The 22,590-nt window shown below is 35.1% G+C and overlaps 1 protein-coding gene across 4 annotated transcripts in view; it reads left to right on the forward strand.

Annotated features, from left to right (window-relative positions):
• MAPK10 (mitogen-activated protein kinase 10) overlaps nt 1-22,590 on the forward strand; it is a gene marked incomplete at both ends in the record, with an annotated part of 162,255 nt that overhangs the window by 66,344 nt on the left and 73,321 nt on the right. For 3 of the 4 annotated variants that reach the window (XM_082607773.1, XM_082607774.1, XM_082607775.1), the window contains 4 exons: nt 9,477-9,606; nt 13,755-13,813; nt 14,886-15,024; nt 15,725-15,890. In XM_082607773.1, the coding sequence (XP_082463899.1) occupies nt 9,477-9,606; nt 13,755-13,813; nt 14,886-15,024; nt 15,725-15,890 (494 nt within the window). Of the gene's footprint in view, nt 1-9,476; nt 9,607-13,754; nt 13,814-14,885; nt 15,025-15,724; nt 15,891-18,329; nt 18,402-22,590 lie in introns of all 4 variants that reach the window. The other variant, XM_082607772.1, reaches the window with a different exon arrangement.

Raw genomic sequence — 22,590 nt, forward strand, 5'->3', positions numbered from 1 at the left:
GTTAACGCTGTGTTACTTCAAGACATTTTCTTGATAGGTGCTTAAAATGAGCAGCATCCTCAGACACAAAATAATGTGCCAAGGATAGTCCAATTTAGATATAATTAGACTCTATGAGGATGGTGAGGTGCAGATTGTCGAGAAGCAAGAGTTAATGTTAGGAGGCCATTTAAGGAAGAGTCTCTGCAGTACATGTAGCTTATGGTAGTGGAAATGGAGTTAAAGTGGATTAATTTGAAAATTTACATTGGAAGTAAATGCAGACCTTCACGAATTGGATATGGGGAGGAGATGAAAAGAGAAGATCAAGATGACTTCTATACCTGAGCAAATGATGTTTAAGAGAGAAACAGGTTGAGAGAGAAATCAGAGGTTTATTCAGTTATGGACATATTAATTTTCAGATAATTCTGAGACAGCCAATTAGGGGTGGTCAGTAGATAGCTGTATATGTGAGTCAGGAGCTTTGAGAAAGACATCTTAGCCAGATAGTATCTTGGCATCTCGAGGAACACAGCATTAAGTTAAAATATGCTGCTTCGTTTATTCGAATTTTGTCCTTAACTTATATAATGCCATTTTCCTAATATATTTAAAGCTCTGGACATAAACATCAAGCAATGGCAAATATAATTCCATGCAACAAACATGTAGGGGATACAGAGCTAAATCCTTCAGGATTTTGACCATTAAGGATCACATCAACTTTGAAGATAGCAAAAAAGGTAATAAAATACAATATATAATAAGTATACCATAATGATCGTACGAATAAACTATTGCAGGTATAGAATTAAATTTCAAAAATATCAGCCCAAATATCAGAGTAAGGGAAGTGAATTTAAAAAAAAAGATAAATAGTAGACAAAGAGGAACATAGCAGTAACAAAGGAAAGAAGCCCAGGGACTGTAAATAATAGCTAATACACATTTTCAGAGGCAAGAGACATTGGGGGTCATCCATTGTTAGCAGTGCTTCCCCAGTTGTCAGACTAAGGGAGGGCAATCATAAATCCAGAAATGCTGTGCTGGGGCAGGTGCGGAGGAAGAGAGAGCAGGCCCATGGGCTGGGAAATGAAGCTTATTCCTGTCATAATTATATGTCCTGTGTGCAGGAACCATTTGAGATTCCTGTGCGTCACTTAATGGATCTCATTAATTTGGCAGGTGTCAAGAAACAGTACCAACCTCTGAGCCAAAGGAACATCTTACTGTCTTTAGCTCCATTAATTTTTGACATAGCACATTTTTACTACATGGCCAATTTGAGAGTTGTCATTTCAGAGTAGAGTTACTTGTACTTGTACAAACAAAGATGATGTGCTCAATAAACTTCCACTCCATAGCTAAGTCTGACATCATCCAGGTTCTGATACTCACCTAACCTATATGCAGATTTATTAGGAAAATTGTAATAAGATGAAACTATTAAATAGAAATCAGACTTTGAATTTTTTGCCAGGAAATGACCAAAGGTAAGAAAGTAGCAATAACCCTGGAAGAGCAGTTCCTTGCTTCTGACTCTTCCATCTTGTGGAAACAATGTGCAAAAACCTCTTGAACAAGTAAAGCACAGTGACATCAGTAGCAGGGGACCATATCGTTTTTCTCTAAGTTGGGAAAATTTGACAGTGAAAGGGCACACTAAAATACAATGGTGGATGTCAAAATAGTGCTATTGAAATTTGATTAAATTAATTAAAAGAATACAAATACAAGTAAAATTTTTAAATGTATTTATATAGATTACCTAAATATTTCAACAGTTGAAATATTGGGATGCTCCACTTACTGAATACTATGGTTAAAGATTTCTAAGTGATTTTGGGGGAAAAAAAGCATCTGAAATTTAGGACTTATTTATAAAAAGTTATTCCTCAATCAGAATTATAAGGGGTGCCAAGAAGTGCTAACTGCCTTGCTGAAGCATCTTTATTTTTTGATTCAGCATAAGCTTTGTCTCCAAAATTTTGTGATAAAATTATTCCAACCATGTATATATTCTATTTGAAAATCTTGGCACATACACATTCTATTTTGATTTGTAGAATATTGCAGTTTGCTTGGTCTCAGTGTGAATTATTTTTGCATCACAACCACTATACTATAGAAAATCAAACTATACTATAGTTTAATATAGTTTCTACTATACTACAGAAAATCAAACTTTTACTGAAAAGTTCTGATTTTATATTTGAAGCATTTGATATAAAGCAGGTAAAATGATTTGGTAAAATGATATAAAGCAGACATAATTTAAATGCTTTCAAAATTATTTTTCTGCTAATGGAGGCAACACATTAACAAGCTGTTGCTTAACTTTTTGTGCATATCCAAAAAAAAAAAAAACCCCTTGGGACAGAAAATAAGCAAAATTAATTTAGAAGAACAGTCATTTGATCTAAATGAAAAGTCATGGTTTAAATGCATTTTTTGTAGGTGCATGTGTTAAATTATCATCCTTGGAAACAGTTTTCTTAAAATAATTACTAATTTTGAAATAGATACTGATGTTCCTTTAGGAGAATTATTTTCTGGTTTTCATTAGTCATGCCCAAGAAAACATGAGAAATAGTATAGCACACTATTACTATTATATATATACTATATATACCATATTACTATAGTATACTATACTATATATACTATATATACACTATATTACTATATATATACTATATCTATATAGCATATAGTATTTTAATTAAATATGCAGTCTCAATTTTATTTATTTTTGTCAAAAGGGTTTATTGCAAAGTTAAAAAAACTTTAATAAACACTAAAAAGTAAATAATTATAGATTTATGCCACACAAATGGCAAAATCAGTGTAGCAAGAATATTCTGACTACTCTCTATATCCTCACTATATGCTTTATAGCAGGCTGACCAGCCTCTGTACCCTCACATATTTCATATCAAGCTAAACTCTAATTTCCCAAGTTTACTACTTAGCCTATCAAATAGCAGCCTGGGAGCTTTGTGGATTTTGTAGTTTAAATCATGAGCTGGGTCATACATGGGTGGTGCTCTGAATGGTCACTAAGGGCAGCAGGGTGACCATGAGACAACTTGTCACAAAGATAAAAGAAGATCAAGAGAGGCAGCACTTGCATGCACCCTATCACTCCATCTCACTGAGATGAAGAAGTACCTCTTTGGGAGACTTCAATTCTTCACTAATGCCATCAATCTGATTTCCAAGAATATGGTTGCCTTATGCTTAGGGTAACTGTCTTCTTTACTTTCATCTATTTTCTGTGGTGATGAGTTTGTTTAGCTAGTCCCACATTCATTATCCACGCGGTAAACCTTTGTGTGATCTCCCCCGTCACTAGTTTGCTGAAGGGCTGTAAAGTGCTAATTCAATTTCTAGTATTTGGAAGAGCTGCTGCTTTTGGTGCTATCTTTCAGGGCTTTGCTTCCGAGCCCCTTGCTACCCCTGCTTCAACTCTGTTGTCCATAAAGTGCGAAGTGGTGTTGATTAGAATCTATATAACTAGGCTTGGTCATCTAGCTTAGTTTGTTGCATAGGTGAAATGGCTTTCTTGGTGTTGAGCTCTGAGCCCAGCCACCTTCATCCACAATGGGACCCTGCCTTTTGCTTAGAAAAAGATTCAGGTGGACTCCACAGCTTATTGCTGTATTTGGTCATGAGTTACTGCTTGTCAAATATTGCATTCCCCAGAAAATACACTTGGAGATGGTATCGTATGCAGATTTATTAGGGAGTGTTTGGGGGTTTACAGCTGTGGAAAGGAAGCAAAGTCAGAAGTTCAGCTGCAATGAAATCTCAGTGGATGGCTCAGCTGGCCCTTTTGGGAGTTTTGAAGAGAGAATGAGCCTTCCTAGCTGTCCTGAGTTGGGGTGAGGTGGCCAGACTTTCACAATCCCAGATTTCTTAGTCGCTGATTGAAGGCTGCCCAAGAAGAGAGTGTAACTTCAGTTAGGCAGCTCTTTTCAGCTAAGGTTATAACCATAGGGGACTAAGAGCTGAGAGGCTGTGTGCCAGCAGCATTCCCAGCAGATGGGATAAAAAGTCCTTTATTCCTGAAGGGGAATCTTAGCAGTGCATCACAGCACCTACACTTCTCTTTGATGCACTAATGGATTTCTTTTATTGGCTGTTTTTTTTCAACATGCTTAGAAACAATTTGCAGAAAATCGGAAGCCAAAAGTGCCTAGGACCCATGAGAGTTATAACGTATTCCTGAAACTGGGATATGCCTACTTCTAGACTTTCCATTGTATGATATAATGAAGATCTTTAATAGTTAAGCCACTATTAGTCATAATTCTATTACTTGTAATCAAAAGTATCTCTAACAAAATATAACCAAATTGATATAGCCAAGCAATTCAATGACAAATTAGTCCAAAAAATCAGCTGTTGACTTTTGATATGGGGATTAGGGAAGGCCTCTACTGAGGAGATGATATTTAGGCTGAAACCTGAATTACAAGATGGAGTCAGGCAAGTGAGGACGTGGGAAGAGCATTCCTGGCAGAAGGAACAATGCAAAAGCCTTGAGGCAGAGGTGATTTTGCGGGTTGGCCAACATGTTTCTCTGTGGTGGAATCAGTGTCTTGATAGCATGTCTAGGGACTATAATGTTTGGGCATGAAAGTGAGATATTTGAGGGCATGAGGTAGAGATTTTTTGATAGTTTTCAATTAAAGTCCAGGCCTTTGGTAAAGGTCAAAGTGAGAATATGGAAACATGGGAAAAGAACAGTGAAGGGTGCAGCATATATTCCAGGACAGAATTTGGCTTGCCCAGCTATGGCTTAAGATGTTTAAGATGCTCCAATGATAAGGTTTTCTAATTTTTATTTTTTAAGACATAAAGTTCTTCTCACAATGCCTAGGGATTTTTTAGTTAAGTTTTAAATTTTTTGCCCACAAACATGTTAATATTGATCAAGAACATTTTAAATGTGATAGGGAAGGGGAACAAGAGAAATTATCAAATAAATAATTATGACTTAGGAAGAAGAAAACTTTGCAACAGGTTGTCTGCAATTTCCAGAAGGAAAAAAAAAATCAAAACAACTGATTTTATGTTGAGAGTAAGACTTGCCTACAGGGATGTGTGTGTGTGTGTTTATATAAATACATTCAAGGAGGTAAACATAGCTTTATTGCATCATAAAACTGGATTAAATGACAGGAGCATAACAAAAGAAGGCTGTATCTTTCTTTCATGAATAAACCTGGTAGACATGGAAGTGAGTATATTAAGAAACTGCTAGAAAATTTTCAGCAGAATTGCTGGAAAGTTGCTAGAAGTTGCTGAAAAACCTTCATAAAGATTTATCTCTTTTTTTACCAGCATGAAGGGAAAAAAAAGAAAAGCCACTGAAAGAAATAAAGTAAAATTCTATAGTCCAAGATTCAAAGAAAGAAGGACTTCAGAGTAACAAAAAACTTTCAGACATTAATTTGTGACTATGCAGCAACCAGTGATTCCAATTTGCAGATGTATTTGCTAAACTGCTGCCAGTAATCACTGAGGAATTACAGAAAATGGGAAAGATTTTAGTGTCAGCCAGGGTTCATGGCAGGAGGCAGAAACATTGTAAGTAGGCAAAGATTTAATACAGTAAATTGGGTGCTTGCAAATCACTGGAAGGCCTGGAGAAGTGAACTCTAGTCTGGGCTTCCTGGAAGGACTCCCAGACATGAGAGAGATGAATCACCATGGGAGCCCCAACCTCTGAGAGTATCCTAAAAAAAGTGAACTTCTGGAATACATGATTGTAACCAAGATTTGAAAATCACAGAGCTGGAACTGTGCACTCATTATTACCGTCATCACTACTCCATCATGCTGGTGACTGGGCTTTGGAGACCACTGTTGCCTCTGCTTCAAACCATCTTCTCTCCCAGGATTCTGGAAAATGACATGAATCACTGCTTCAGAAGAAAATTTCACATCTTCCTGAGACTGTGCTTGCTAACTAAGAAATGTTAGAAGATGACCACCCTCACTTTTGCCTTGCAAATCTCCCACGGTTGCATCTGCTTGTCAGGACCATATTGGAATCCAGAGTACTAGCTGAAAAAGCATCTAGGAATTGTATGTGTGTCTCTCAAGTCTCTTCAGTACAGGAAGGCGTGATACAAGGGAGTAAATGGAAGTTCAATGGGCCAAACCACCATATTCCATACAACTGTAGATAGGTGAACGTTATTTCTTTAGAAGGAAGAAGGAGGTTATAAGAGACACCTACTGAACTTGATATTGGTCCTAGTATTAGTTAGAAAAGATACCCTGAGAGTCATTAAGAAAGAACGTAGTGATGACTGGGAATAGGGGTTTCATTAAAAACAAATCACACCAAGTAGCTTATTAAAGTGGTAGGTAATAGAACTGTGTGGCTCTATGTGTCTGGATTTTAACAAGGCTTTTGTCCCAGACTTTTATAACATAGGATAAACTTGTGAAATATGCTCAGGACAGTGGTATAGTTGAATGGATCTGTAATTAGTAGAAAGATTTAAAACTGCTGATTAGTAGATACATGTCCAATTATAGCAGATAAATATCAAAAAATTATATATATAGCTTATCCTGCCCTGCATTACACAATGACTCCAGCAAGGACATTGACTTTAAAAATAGTAATAGTCATTATTTATTGAGTGCACACTCTAGGCAAGGGGCTGTAGATACATTACTACCTCATTTACTTCTTATAACAATCTGGTCAGGTTGTTATTACCTCCATTTTTAAGCATGTGGAAACTGATTCCAGAAAGTGTAAGTGGCTTGCTCATAGCTTCACATCTAGTAAGCAGTAGTGTTGAGATTCAGGCCTAGAATTTCTTTAAGAAAGAGGTACCAGAGGGAGAGAGAACATCACAAAATTTCTAGGAGAGACTGGCCAGAACCTGCCAAGATCCCCAGAGGGCAGCATTTTCCCAGTCATCCCACATGGGCCTACTGTCTCCAGGATCTGTTCAGTATCTCAGGGACTCAAACTCACATCGACAAGCCTCACTGAAAGCTCACACACGAAACCAGATTCCGATTTATTAAATTACGAGACATGCAGTAGTCAAGCTAACCAAATATGGGCATAATTCTTATATGCAGCATTCTGAAGGAGAGCCTCATGAGTAGAATTTTGACTGCAGAGGATAGAATCAGACTAAAGAGACACAGAACAGATTGCTAACTGGCTGTAGCCTCTGACAGTCACAGTAGGGATGTCCACCTGGCTGACTGGATCCCTGGACCTACCTGAGAGCACACTTTCTTATTTCACCAGGCAGTACAAGAATTTACCTCTCTGACTCCTTCCTAGGCCCACATGACTAATTGCTATTCTTTCTTTAGATATTTTAATGACTTCACCTAAGTTGTTTTGGCTTAAAATTTAGTCTTCCTCTTTAAGGTGACTGTTCTGAACACTTTCCTGCTGACACAATTTCTCAGCTTTCAGAAAGCAAGTTTAATTCCTGTATTTCCAAATTCACTGTTGCCCTTGTACACTACCTATAAGATGTATGCCCATTTGACTCTTTACTTGTGCTGACATTGATAACAAGAACAGAACAAACAAAAGAAAAGAAGTACCAGTGCTAAAATACAGAGTTGAATAGCAGCACAAGTTTTTAAAAAGACAGTATTTCTAATTAGCATAGGTTCAGTGTGAATCAATAGTGTGTGATGCATTTATCAAGGAAACCAGGACAGACTTAGCTGTATTAACTGTGTCGACAGAATGAATAAATGAAGCAAGTGAATAAATGAAGGAGTTGGTAGCCTTTCCCTAGTCTTCACTGACACTCCATGCTTAGAGTAACAATAGCATTTTCAGAGGACATCAACAGACTGTAATATATTCAGAGGAAGCTGACCAGGTGGTACTAGGACTTGAAATCGCACTCTGACAAATGGTAGTAGGACCATTTAGCTTAAGAAAGAAAAGACCTAGAGGGGGAATAAGAAAAGCGAAGAGTTCTTGAGTGCTTACTGAGTGCTTATAGAGTAGGCCAGACGTTGTGCAAGGTCCTTTAATAGATTTCAAACATTATGGGCTTGTCATGATGTAAAGGGAATACTTTATTTTGAGTTGCCCTGGAAGGCAGGGCTGACAGTAGTTAGTAGAAATCACAGAGAGACAACTCTGTTTATTAGAATGATGACATTTCTAACTCTAAGAGCTTTCCAACAACAGAATGAGCTGCCTTTATGTAAAGGGGTCCATGTTTTTGAAGATACTCAAGCAGAAACTGGTCAAAATTTGATGGAGGTGTTTTGGAGAGGAATAAGTATTAAATGCAGGCATGGACCAGATGAACTCTAAGACTTTGTCCAAACTTCTCTTGTGAGTCTATTTGCAATACAGCAAACCTCTTATTTATCTTTTAGTTTAGTGGCATGAGCTCTAAATGGTTAATGTCACTTCCAATTCAATAGATCAATAGGATATTGGTTGCTCCCTTCTTTCCTAGCAACGAAGACAAAGTCCAGGACAACCCAAATTTGCAGAGATGGACAAAACTTTGTGAGAGGGTTCATTAGGTATAATATTTAGCAAAAAGAGATTCACTTCCTCATTTGATCCCTAAACCCATGTATTCTGAGTATGGCAGAAACATAAAGCATAGTAAATTCTTCTCAAATGGCTTGAAAGCTTCAAATGTTAGTAGCATTCATTTCTGTCTTTGTATTTAAATGTAATAATTTATGCTTCTGAAACCCTCTCTGACTGCCTTCCTTATTTCAAGCTTTGTTATTGTTAATGAGTGCACTTTGAGCATCAGCCCACCTGTGCATTCATGGCAATTAATGTCACACCTTAAAAACTGGTCCTGTGGGGCCTTCCCTGGTGGTGCAGTGGTTGAGAGTCCGCCTGCCGATGCAGGGGACGCGGGTTCGTGCCCCGGTCCGGGAGGATCCCACATGCCGCGGAGCGGCTAGGCCCGTGAGCCATGGCCACTGAGCCTGCGCATCCGGAGCCCGTGTTCCGCAGCGGAAGAGGCCACAACAGTGAGAGCCCACGTACCGCAAAAAAACAACAACAACAACAAAAAAAAAACTGGTCCTGTGAGTGGGGAAAGAATGAATGTCCACTGAAAACGATCAAAGAACAATAAAGTTTTACAGCTAAATATCACATATTAGTGAATGAGAAATTCAAGCCCAGAGAGATTAAATGACTTGCCACAGTCGCATGGCCAGTGGGAAAGTTGAGCACTTTTCTTTCTTTTGTCCCCGACTCACTGATGCAATTACATGCTGTTTTCTGGGCAAGATACTCTTTTTCTTTTCCTAGCAAGTAGAATGTTTCTATACTAGTCACTCTTACGTCTTCATTTACAGCCTGATTGACATGTGGCTTGAGAAGCAGGTATTTGAGTAGGATTCCAAACTAGTATTTTCCTTATCTGTATCTTTAGTTTGGTAGGCGGGAATTCTAAGGGCTCCTTTGTTCTTAATTCTGGATTGGTCTTGGGTCTCTGCAGTGCTGCGTATGATGCTGTTCTTGACAGAAATGTGGCCATTAAGAAGCTCAGCAGACCCTTTCAGAACCAAACGCATGCCAAGAGAGCTTACCGGGAGCTGGTCCTCATGAAGTGTGTGAACCATAAAAACGTGAGTGCTTATTTTAAAGCTCTGTGGTAGGAGGTGGTGAGATTGGGAAAAAAAGATCAGTATGCCAACTTGAGTAGGAAAAGCTTTCTTTACTTTGCAATTTTTGCCCCTTAAGATTGTTTATCCTGCCCATATGCTACATTTGCTTTCATTGTGCTCATGGTAGCTTTCTTCTTAAAAATCATCTGAAAATCATATGGCATGGAGGGGATGAATCTGATAGATATTTCCCTGTTAAGAAATTAACCGTATTTGGTTATCTTGCTCCAAATTAACCAGAGAACTTCATGCACTTCCAAAATAAATTTAAAAAAAACCCACCCAAACAAACCAAAACCAAACCAAAAATATCTTAAAGAACAATATGCTATGTTTCTTTATAAAAAATTTAAATTTAATTATTAACAGGTGAAGATTTTTATCTCCTTTTACTTTTAGCTATAGTCTGGCAGTGTCCTCCAACTGTTCAGTGTACACACTGTGCTTTGGCATCTTGCTTTTTGTAGGGTTGGGCAAACATGCAGGGACCTATCTGTAGTGTACTTCAGAACAGGCTTGTCAAGAACATTTCACATTGGAACTAAGTAGGGAACACCATTACAGGGCTTTCTTCACTTCAGAGTATAATCTTCTTCAAACACCGGCAAAGGCCTCTAGAATTCTTTCTGTGCTCCTGTTCTTCTTAGTAAGGATAAATGGGAGATAATTCTTATTTTAATAAAGACAATTAATAAATAAATTCTAATAAATATTTTATATATAATTTATTACATATAAACATATAATAAAAATAAATTATTATAAAACTATAATAATAACTCCTTATAAAGTTTTTCTTGAGTATGAAAATCACAGAATACATGAAATTATCAGTGTAGTTTTATAAACAGCTGAATTTGTCATAAGGTACTAAGTAGAAGCAAATGTATGAGTGTTTAGTTTAAAGATATTTAAAATACAAATATGTGGATTTAGGCCCAATGACAGTGTTTCTTTTTCCCCCGATTACTCTACTCCAATGACTTTTTAGTTCAGTCATTTGACAGTTAAATTAATACAGTGTTCCAGGTATAGATCTAGATGCTCTAGATGCTAAACATACAGCAGTGAAGACAAGAGAGACAAATCCCTGCCCATGCGATGCTCATGTTCTACTGGGAAGAGAAAGGCAGTCTACAAAATAGGTAGGTCAATGTTTAGAATGTCAGATAGTAATAAGTGCTACCAAGGAAAACAAAACCAAGAAGAAAGATAAAAAATACTGGTCAGTGCAGAGTGGGTAGGGTTACTCTTTTAAATAGGTTTAGCAGGAAAGGCCTCACTCAGAAAGAGAAATTTTATGAAGAATGTACCCATGTCTGATTTGGCCAGGCAAGGAACATGATACTTCTAGAAAGGAATATAGAAATGTTAGAAATGATGATTCCTAAGAAAGATCACCTGCTAAAGCAATTTGTTCTTTCAGTATGTGAAATAAAGGCAGGAACAAGATTAACCACATGAGCAATGCAATCTATTTTTATGATAGCAAAGAGGATGAGAAGTACCATAGGCAATGGAAGATGGATGGACACAAGCAATGAAACAACTGCATGGGAAGTTTCAATAGTTTTTTGTTTTCATATATTGAATATTTATATTTCCCTAATCCTCCCTCCAGTCCCTATAATGCAATAAATACATTGTGGAAAAATTCCCACTTACTTTGCCAATTTGAGGGAATCCTACTCCCCATTCTTGACTGGGATATGGGGGTTCACATTTATGTTACCTAAAAAGGATTTCCAAATTGAAATAATAATTTGTAAATGACATCCTACCTGCTATGTGTGTATGTGCATATGTTTGTGTATGAACATATATTTGTATGCATGTATGTATATAAATCTAGGGAAATAAATTTCTGGAACTTGTTAACAGAAAGGAAGTTCACTGACAACCAAATGCAAATTCCACATTATTGCTTGTAATACTAACTACAAGCAGTCAGAATGAAGAACGCTGGAAATGCTGAGGAAAATAATGTAAAATAGTGAAGCAACCCCAATTAAGTTTTCAATAATAAAGAAGACAATCCATTTAGAAAATGAACACAATTCTAAGAAGTGATAGCTGGTATGATTGTGGGGCCATGACAGACGTTGATTCACATCTGTGCATTTTAATGTGTTGGAATAAAAAAAGGAACTGCATCAGATTCCTGCCTGAAAACGTTTGAACTAAATGGAAATACCTGTGATGGTCTGTTTCTAAAGATAAGATTTTTAATTGGTTATTAATAGGACTTAGGATTTATAAGGGATCAAAGAAAGAACAGAGGAGGAATACTCAGAGGAAAATCAAAGACAATGAAGGTGTTAAAACAAGAGCATAGAAAAGGGGAATACAAGAATATATAGTGGGGAATTTACCTTTTAAAATAATAAACCTTGATTTATTTAACATTGTAATGCTATTTTTAGATTAATTTAGATTACCTAGATTATTTATTCACCAGATAATATGGATTAGCATTTTTTCATCTTTAACGGTTGTTTGTACGTGTTGTGTGTGTGTGTCCCACACACAGTCTCTGATGTTTTTGTTTGAACAAATATCAAAATGAATTACTTTCTAAGATTAAGTACTATAAACACAGGCTCACAGTTCCAACGAGAGCTGTAGACATTTTTCAATACACACCATAACTAAGTATACAGAATAGCAAAGCACTTTAATCACAAGTTTTAAAAATATTTTGAGGGAATTCCCTGGTTGTCCAGTGGTTAAGGCTCCATGCTCCCCGAGTAGGGAGCCTGGGTTTGATCCCTCGTCAGGGAACTAGATCCCACGTGCTGCAACTAAGACCTGGCACAGCCAAATAAGTAAATAAATATTTTTAAAAAATATTTTGAAACAGTTTTATTTCCATATGCATATTCCATGCTGCAAGGTTGCTTCAGAAGAGATAATCTTGCATTTTTTGATATGTTATAATGATTACCCTGTATATATATATATATATATATATATATATATATATATATATATATATATATATATATATATATATGAAAGTATTGGATGGGTGTTGTGATTTTTTTTCTCAGTAATTCCTCAATAATTGAAAACTACTGAAGGCTTAAAGCATTCCTTAGATTGACTGCATTTCTCCGATGTTGAAAATCATTTTGTTTTGTTTATTACTTCGTGTTTCTATACCACTTATGAACTTTATTGAAATTCATTACTTCATGTTTTAAAGATGTGCAAATCTTAAATTTGTTTTTGTGAAATGGTTGCATCCATCCTATGAGTAGAGGTCTGTTATCTATATTTTTTATTTTTATTTCTCACTGGCACTTTAATACAGAATATTTAGCTGAAAGACAATTTTGAGTTATTTATGTATGTAATCTATTTGCATAAAACAAAGGTTTTTTTCCTTTTAACATTTACTTATGCTAGAAGGTAAACTTCTTTACTACCTAATATATAAAATAACTAAAGCAGGAAACAAAAAATTTAAAAAATCATTTTTATAACTTAAAATACATTTGTCATTAAATTCATCATTGATATCATCCAAGATATACCTTTCCCCACACATACCATTGGAGCATTAGTTTAAATAATATTTGAGTGTGAAATAGAAGCAAAAAAACTAAAGTAACAACACAAAAAACTCTTGACTTATAATACCTCCTTAACGTAGAACATCTCCTTGACTTAAACACCACCTTTTCATTTAGAGGAAGACATAGCCTTGCTAAGTCTTGCTGGTTATTTCACTGCTGCCTTACTTTTCTTACATGGCTTTTCCTCTTTTTTGTTTAGTTACATTACAACCCTATATTTACTAAGGAGAATCACACTCTAAAGCAATATCACAGTCATATATCTTCTATGACTATTTTCTCTGCCTAAGAATTTGAGCTTTTTAATTGCATTTTAACCTGAAGACAGATTACATGTCCTTTCTGAATACGTTTTTGAATGTTCTGTGAGACAGTTCTAGAAAATTTTGCTGACTTTTCTATATCCACCATAGCACTAATATGTGACTTTGAGTTGGAATAAGTGCTTGTTCAAATATGCTTTTTAAATAATTCATTTTCTCCCCTTTTCTTTCTCTCCTTCTTCTCTCCCTTCCACTGTCTCTTCTCCAGATTATTAGTTTATTAAATGTCTTCACACCCCAGAAAACGCTGGAGGAGTTCCAAGATGTGTAAGTAACAAAACTCATGAAGGAAGGGGGAGCATAACATTCAAATAACTCAAGTGATATTGACAAAAATCAGATGAATGAAATCCCTTGTAGAGATCAAAGGGAGGTAAGAACTGGTGGCAAATGAAAGGGATCCAGTGACAGGAGAGAAGGTTCTGTTTCTGCCGCTTCTTCCTGGAAAGACACTTCTGCTACTTTCTGGCCTTATGGCTCTTTGTGATTTGTTGCCTCATATTCTTAGTTCAGTCAGAATCAGGGAAGCCTTACTATTTATTCTATATTTTTACTTTATTTATTTATCTATTTATTTTTTTTGCGGTACGCGGGCCTCTCACTGTTGTGGCCTCTCCCGTTGAGGAGCACAGGCTCCGGACGTGCAGGCTCAGCAGCCATGGCTCACAGGCCCAGCCGCTCCGCGGCATGTGGGATCTTCCCGGACTAGGGCACGAACCCGGGTCCCCTGCATCAGCAGGCGGTCTCTCAACCACTGCGCCACCAGGGAAGCCCTATTTTCACTTATTTTTAATTTATTCTGTGAACTTTCTAGAATGAGTCAATTCACTTTGAGAAATATTAATGATGGACACGATAAAAAATCATCCTTAATCTTTCTTTCTATTTTTGTGGTGCCTTTGATTTTGTGCAAAAAAACCTTCCAGAAGTATAATGACAATAAGCAGAGGAGAGGAAGTGAATCCTAGCACGTTGTCTTATTTAACACAGATACCTTGCATTTAATGGAAGATGCTATTCTGAATTTTTTTTCTTATTTGTAATCATAATACACGGGAAAGAGTTCAGGGAATTCAGGGTAAAATGAGAACAAGATGAAGGTACAAAATATATGGACAGGAACCACACACTAATAAATGTTATTTCTATTAACATCTTTGTGGTAGAGTTACCATAGCTAACGTGCATGCAATACTTGGAGGTTTTTCATATACTTAATTCAGTCAAAATTTGAGCTGGGAAGTTCAGAAACTTATAGATTTAGGAGAGAATCCTGACTTTTTTGAAGGACTTCATATGTCTTGTGATTTGGAACTTACAATGTGGACTTACCTTGCAGTTACTTAGTAATGGAACTGATGGATGCCAACTTGTGTCAGGTGATTCAGATGGAGTTAGACCACGAGCGAATGTCTTACCTGCTATACCAAATGTTGTGTGGCATCAAGCACCTTCACTCTGCTGGAATTATTCACAGGGTAAGAATACTTAGTCCAGAATTATAATGAAGATGCTTGTGGAGAAGAGAAAGAGCAACTGTAGATTATTTTCTTTATGTAGGGGAGCTTGGTTAAATATAATGTACTTCATTTATTTTACTATAGACTTAGCACATAGTTCACTAATGTGTAGGAAGAGACTTTAGCACACTGTAGTTGGTTTTGTTTAACATTTTGTTTCAGCTCATTGAGAGTCAGCTTCCAAGGCTTCTCAGAAATTCTGATTGGCAGAGTCATATGTGCAGCTGAAACAAGACAGTTCATTTCCACTGTTTCTGGTCACATAAAGACAGCAGCCCTGATCTGCTCTTCTGTCTGGCCTAGAAATGAAGTATAAACTAAAAGGTTTATGTTGCCATAAGGAGAAACCTAACAGATGACAATAAATGATGTTTTTTTTTCTAAAACCCTCTTCCCAAGATGAGCCTAAATTGTAAAAATGATACAATTCTCTTCTGGGTTTAAAGAAGTTTCTGAGGATGTTAAAACAAAGAAATCCCAAAACTAATTGTAAATTTCTTTTGGGAAGTACTCTTTTGCTTTACGTAGGGCTCTACAGTCAATGGCAGGCAGGCACCCATCAGTGCTATTGCAAGACTGCCATGTTGATTGAGTAGATGGAAATCACATGTTCCATTCGATGCTAGCTTTTAATATCTTCTCTTGTTCCTATTGTCAGGACTTGAAACCAAGTAACATTGTAGTCAAGTCTGATTGTACATTGAAAATCCTAGACTTTGGACTGGCCAGGACAGCAGGCACAAGCTTCATGATGACTCCTTATGTGGTGACACGTTATTACAGGGCCCCCGAGGTTATTCTGGGAATGGGCTACAAGGAGAACGGTAAGGATGCTTCTGAGTACCAGCCAAAGAAACTGTGAAGAAAATGAGTACGTGTTTTAGAGAGCCAATAATAATGTTCTCTCTCATGTATATGAACTTTTTAAAAATAAGGCTGCCAGCTTTCATATTCAGAGGTTTTTTAAAAAAATGTTACTATGAAGAATCACTCATTAAACATGTAAAGGATGTTTCTGAGAAGTAAGCTTGGTTAGAAGAACACTGAAATATCATAGCTAAAAAGAATTGTAAATGGAGTCTGATTAAACAGTCAAGTGGATACTGATTAACATACATGCTATAGATATTGAGAAAAATTACTATTTAGGTGGCAGCTCAGCTCAAAGTGAGTATAAACAGGAAGAAATCTATCTACTGCATTTAGCCATTTGGCTTTATGTCACTTCTTAAATTGATGGCTCTAGTCTTAGGAAAAGACAAACAAAAAGATACCACAAATCCTTGGAGCAAGAATATTCACAAATGCTCAATGCACAGTCAGTTTAGAATAATCCAAATTGTTCAAGTTGGATAAGGATTTCTTTAATACTTTAAAGTGTTCCATAAGTAATAGTTAAGGTAGCAATTGCCTAGTAAGTTTTTATAAATTCTAAAACCATAGAGAGAGAAAAGTATTAAATTTTATGCTATTGAGTTTATGAAGAAAATCTAGTACTCATTAACACTTTAAAAGAAAAGGTAGAAAGAATCTTCAAAATGTATTTCAATTTGATTTTATTAAAATGAAGCATTTATAAAAATACTTATTAGAAAGCATTGCAATATATTATTTTGAAAAGAATATCTCCAATAAGTAATGAGGTGTATTAAAAAACACATCCACTATATTTAGGAATTAAACTTGTCTTAAATTAGAATTGTATATATGCACTCAGTGTACCTTTCATACTCATTTTGATATTCTATTCTATTTAGTTCCTGGCAATCTATAAGTTTTATAGAAATAATTATCATTGTATTTTTATGTGTAGGTGCTACAGAGTACTTTTATGAAAATTCCCTGGCCACCAAAGTTTTAAAAAATTTCTTTGTGCCCTTCCAGATTAGAAGAGAGCCAATACTTTTGTGCATTTGTGCAGAGGAAGGGAAAAAGTTCTTAGGAAGGTCAAATTTACTTTGTTGGTCAGTGGCAGAATTCTAATCCATTTTGACTTGGAAGAGGAAAATCTAGTCCTCTTCCCAAGGCAATACCACACCTAACTTATTTGGAAAAGAAGATAGTTGTATACATTCTTCATATGTTATTTTTAAAAAATCAAAATGGGAACAAATTAAAAAATTCAAGAAATCAGGAATCTACAAGAATCTGGGGGGAGGGTGTTCTGAATTTGCTATTATGGATTTTCAGACCTTTGCTGTACAGATGGCACGTGATCTCATCCCTTGTTCTTCCCTCATTAGAAAGGATTGCAAGTTGCTGCCTTAGTTTTTTGGCTTCTCCTGATCCATGCAGAAAGCACACCTAGCACCCTTGTGCTGCTCTCACCTCCATATGGGATAAAGGTTATCATGCAGAAAAACCTGCTTGCTCTGACAACAGGCATGCCCAGCTACCCTGTGCACCGAACCCTGCCTTCCTTCCCCAAGGAGCATTTTAGCCTAATGTTTCTGCCCCAGAGTTCCCTTCGTCCTTACTAAAAAGCAAGTTGGAAGAGGGTAAAGATTAGTAAGAGAAGGTGAAGCCTGTTTTGTTAACAAGTATGACAATTGAGGAACATATGTGTGTAACAACTTTTTAACACCTTTAATACTTTATTTATGTCATGATTCCTTTATACATGTGCAAATTATTTATGCATCTTTTTTCTTGAAATATTTCAAACAGAAACAAAAACTGGTATTTATTTACAAGAATAACTTCTGAAGGAAAAACTAAGTCTTGAATACCAGGGATTCCAATATTTCTGCCTAAACCATGGTTCCAGCCATTTCCTAGTTTCTTGGATTTGGTTGCATGCACCTTATTTTGGACCAAGAAAAAGGAGGTCTCTAGTTGCCCTATTCCGTGTAATTGAATAGAATAGAAAATGGAAACAGCCGCCCCTAAGGGTCTATTCAGATTACTTTCTCTGCATCCAGCAAATGACATCGAAAACCCTTTGGTGGCTTTTAGCTGTCACGTGGCATGGAGATAGTTTTGGTTAAGCTGCTGCTTTTCCGTGCTACTATTTTATGGCACTAAAGGGCAATCTAAAGCACTCATAAAGTAACTTTAAAAAATTAATTTGAGTTCTTATACTAGATATTGTTTATGTGATATTATATTGTTGGTTTTAACTCACCTTTTTGGCCAACTTTTGGTGGGAGACAAAATTTGTACCTTCTAATCAAACTGTTCTTTTTCCTCCTCCTTCAGAGATCAATTATCTTAGTTAACTTTACTTTCCTCCCTTTTCTTCACTTCCCTCTCTCTTATTCTAGTGGATATATGGTCTGTGGGATGCATTATGGGAGAAATGGTTCGCCACAAAATCCTCTTTCCAGGAAGGGACTGTATCCTTGTACCTTTTTGCTGCAGCCTTACCTGTTTTGTTCTCTCTCCCTTTAAACACATAATGATTTTGCCAGGAGAGTAAAGATAGAAGCAAAAAGTTGGGTAAGTGGTATAACTGTGACTAAAAAAAAAGTGATTATTTCTCTAATCTGACCAGTACTGAAGACTACGTACCTCAATGGTTTGTTTTAATTAAATTTTCAATGGGTTTTTTTCTTCTTAAATGTTCTTATCTGTAACTCAAAATAGCAGTAACTATTTGCAAATATTATCCATCTCCCTTCTAAAACCATTTTATGCTGCAACAAATTTAGGCATAATTATTTCTCTACTTGCTGACATCTTAAGCTTCTGTCCACGCCTTTATTAATTTGAATTACCCTTGACACTATATCCAGTCTTAAATAATTTAATATAGCACATCTTCCTTCAAACAAGAACTTCCACATTTAAAGATCATAATTATTATTCAAATTGCTGGGGGTCAGGTGGGTTTAAAATAGGCTTTCCTCATCTGACTTGGAGATGTGACTTAGACATGCTTTTCCAATGAAATTTAGAATTAAAGAAATGAAATATACAATGTGAGGAGTATAGTCAATTAAAAAAAAAAAAGCAGTGTTGATTTGTGTTCTACCACTTAGTCTTCTACTAGATTCCATCAGAAATTTCTTGAACAGGTATCTCTGATTTGAAATTGTTAAAAGAGCTGGTATATTTCTGAAAGGATCAAAAGTTCACTCTTTAACGAAGGCACATATATGTGTTTGTAATATATCAATAAGAAAGTTTACATATTAATAGAAAATATATTTTTATAAATACAGAAATAGCCTGTTAACAAACAATTGTGCAAATCTAAGTACAACAACTGAGAACTTTAACAACAATAATGCAAGAGTGAGTTCAATATATTTTGGAAATTTTTTATTGGAAGTGTTTTAGAAATTGGCAGTAAACATGTGATCCATAACTGTTAAGTATTGTATTTGATTAATAAGAAAGCTCTATTAAGAACTCTTATAATGTAAGAAAGATTATTATTATTATTTAGTAGGAATAGAAGAAAAGGCCAATGATAAAAAAAATCTGACAATAAAAAGTTGATGCCACAATGACCATGCATTTAATGTAGGCATTTATTTATTCTACTGTATATTAATAAGATATTCTCTAAATTCCAATAGTAATATAATAGTAATGACATTTTCTACAACTATACTATCCAATAGGTAGCCACTAGCCACATTAGCTCTTGAAATATGGTTAGTCTGAATTCAGAGGTGTTAGATGTGCAAAATGCCTACTGGGTTTTGAAGATATAAAAAGAAAACATGTAAAATATCTCAATTTTTATTTTGATTATATAGTTAAATGATAATATTTCATTTTACTTTAAATTAGTTATTGAATTTATTTTGAGGATCAATTTCATACAAATCATGTAGTTGGTTTGGACAATATTGTAATTCACATTCATATGTATTGATTTCATACAAAAGTAGGAATTTGTGTGTGTGTGTGCGTGTGTGTGTGCTTTTATCTTTGGGGTACAGTACATTTCAGATTGAAGAAACCCAGTACTTCTCAATCAATTCCCAAAGACAAAATGTTACAAAATATCTCATTCCCGTGTGACATTGTTGTTACAGTCACTTGATTCCCATGTAGCATGGTTCTCTGAGATCTAATTTAGCTATTCAGGCATTTATCAGGGTTCTTTTTCTCTTATTTTAGCAGTATTAAATTTAAAAGCCAATAAAATTAAGAAAAATTAAAACAGTTTTGAACCCAAAATACCCTTCAGATAAACAAGCAAAGATAATAGCACCATATTGATAATTCTACATTCTTCCAGAAATTGTTCTCTTGGAGGTCAGTTTTTCCTTTTATCCTAGTTTATTTTTTAGAAAAATGTTTAGAACTGTAAGTAAATTGTGCAAATATCAATACATAAAATATATATCCTTGATAAATATGGTCCTAGAAATTAAATAAACCCCAATACACAAAATGTAGATCGTGATAAGGGTTTGTATTCTGTATTCATTTATCTCCTGTGATGATTATATAAAATACTGGTATCCGATAGCCTAGTGCCATATATTGCTGGCCTATGAGTCAGTGGGGAAGTTACATAAAGTCATTATAGTGGAAAATATCTTGCTTAAGTTAATTTTACTTAAATATGGGTAAATAACTTTCAGATGAAATGCATTGGAATTCATTTTGCCTACAATTAAAATTATAATTTAATGTCTTAGTGATGACTATATTTAAAAATTAAACTAAACCATAGAAATCCCTATTAAACAATGGATTACATGTACTATATGTTTTTGAGTGGAATTGTTTCATTAATTTTTATATGAAGTTATTATCGTTTTGTGATTAGAGCTTACTACCAATAATAAAGGGATCAGAGCATTGAAGGAACTTCACTAGGCCATGATGATCAGACACAAGTTTGGGGGCTGATGGAGCTTATTTATAGGGAGAAGAATCATACAAATATTTTAACATATTGAAATGATTCCAGCATTTACTGGAAGTAATATCAAATTTTAGTATATGCTAATTTATACCTTGACTACTTCCAAGATTCTTCAGACTTAAAAAATCAAAGTGAATAATTCACTTAGAATTATTCAGAGTAATTTCTGTTGAATTTCTCTGAGGCTGAAAAATGATGTTATAATACTCTATCATCATAATCAACATTATTCCTCTCTCTGAACAGAACTTTTTAATGCTCCTTTTAAAAAATCTTGACCCTAAGTAAAAGTAGTAAAACACCTTGAAAAATGGGGCGAATCTTATGAAATTATCATTGACGACCGAAGTTTTAGCTATTTTCCTCTGTTAAAATTGTATTAAACATTTTGCATTTTGAGAAACATTGTGTGGGGTTCTTGACTATTGATACGATCCAGATGGTATCACAAGGTAGTTTCTTGATGACTAAAAGTGTTGGCAACTTACATACATACATATTTACTTTTCGATTTATTAGTTTGCTAGCTTTTTTAATATCCAAAGGAACATTTATAAAGTGTTTGTTTTTCTTGTGTAAAGAGTTTCTTAATTATATAAACATACACTATTATACACTCAATTTTCATTATGGTTTTATGATTAAAACCTATTTCATAGCATATATGCTGACAAAATATATAGTATCACTAATAATTCTTGGGCCCATGATGAATTTCAAGCCAGAGAACAATAAATATGCCAGGTCCATTATTTTATTTACATAGTCCAATGATCATATAAGAGGCATCAGTGACTTTATATTTCATTAAGATTTTGGTTTTTTTTAATAATAACTTATAGTAAAGCAGTTTTATGATGCTTCCTTAGAAGTTTTTTTTGTTTTTTGTTTTTTTAAAGGACTATCTAGTTCCTGACTCCTTCCATCCACCCCACAACCCAACCAAGGCATGCTGTTTTCTTGATTACTGAAGTCTCATATAATACCAGTATAGTTTTCATATAATACCAGTTCTTTCTTTAATCCTGCTTCTTTTAAATATATTTTTCTACCTTATGTTTTCCATTCTACTTCAAATGGTAGCACCTTTTTTGAGCAATGTCTGTGATATTCCTTCATTTTGAGTTCTGGCCAAAGTTCTCTGGACCTGGGAAATGTTAAAAATAGGCATACCATATTCATTTGAAACTTCTGGACCTCAAGCATATTATCTCCAATTAAAACTGACAGATTGCTAAAACACTGCCTCTTGCCTTTCCCTCTGAGGACATGAGAAATTTCAGTTAGAAAGAAAAGGATGTACATATAACCTTTCCAAGAAGCCAGGTTATTAAGGAACAGAGAATGATTTGCCAAAAATATATTTGAAGAAATGAAGAAAACATCCTCAGATTAACTATCATATCTTTTCTAAACTTGAACAAATGAAAATTGGGAATAATCAAAGTAAGGTGAACAAAAATTGGAGGTTGTGGATTATTATATCCATCTAGTCCAGATAGATATTCTTAATCCTTCTTCCCTCTTTGAAATAACTCTGCTTACTTCCTAATAAACTTTTGCAACTAATACATTGCTATATTCTGCATCTTCTATCTAATATTATGGTAGTACAACATTATCTCAAATAATATATAATTTATGACTTTAAATAAAATTGGGATGTAAAAATTAGTCATTCTTTCACACCCATA

Source organism: Mesoplodon mirus, assembly GCF_964341445.2.
Source record: "Mesoplodon mirus genome assembly, chromosome: 2".
Lineage (NCBI taxonomy): Eukaryota > Metazoa > Chordata > Mammalia > Artiodactyla > Ziphiidae > Mesoplodon > Mesoplodon mirus.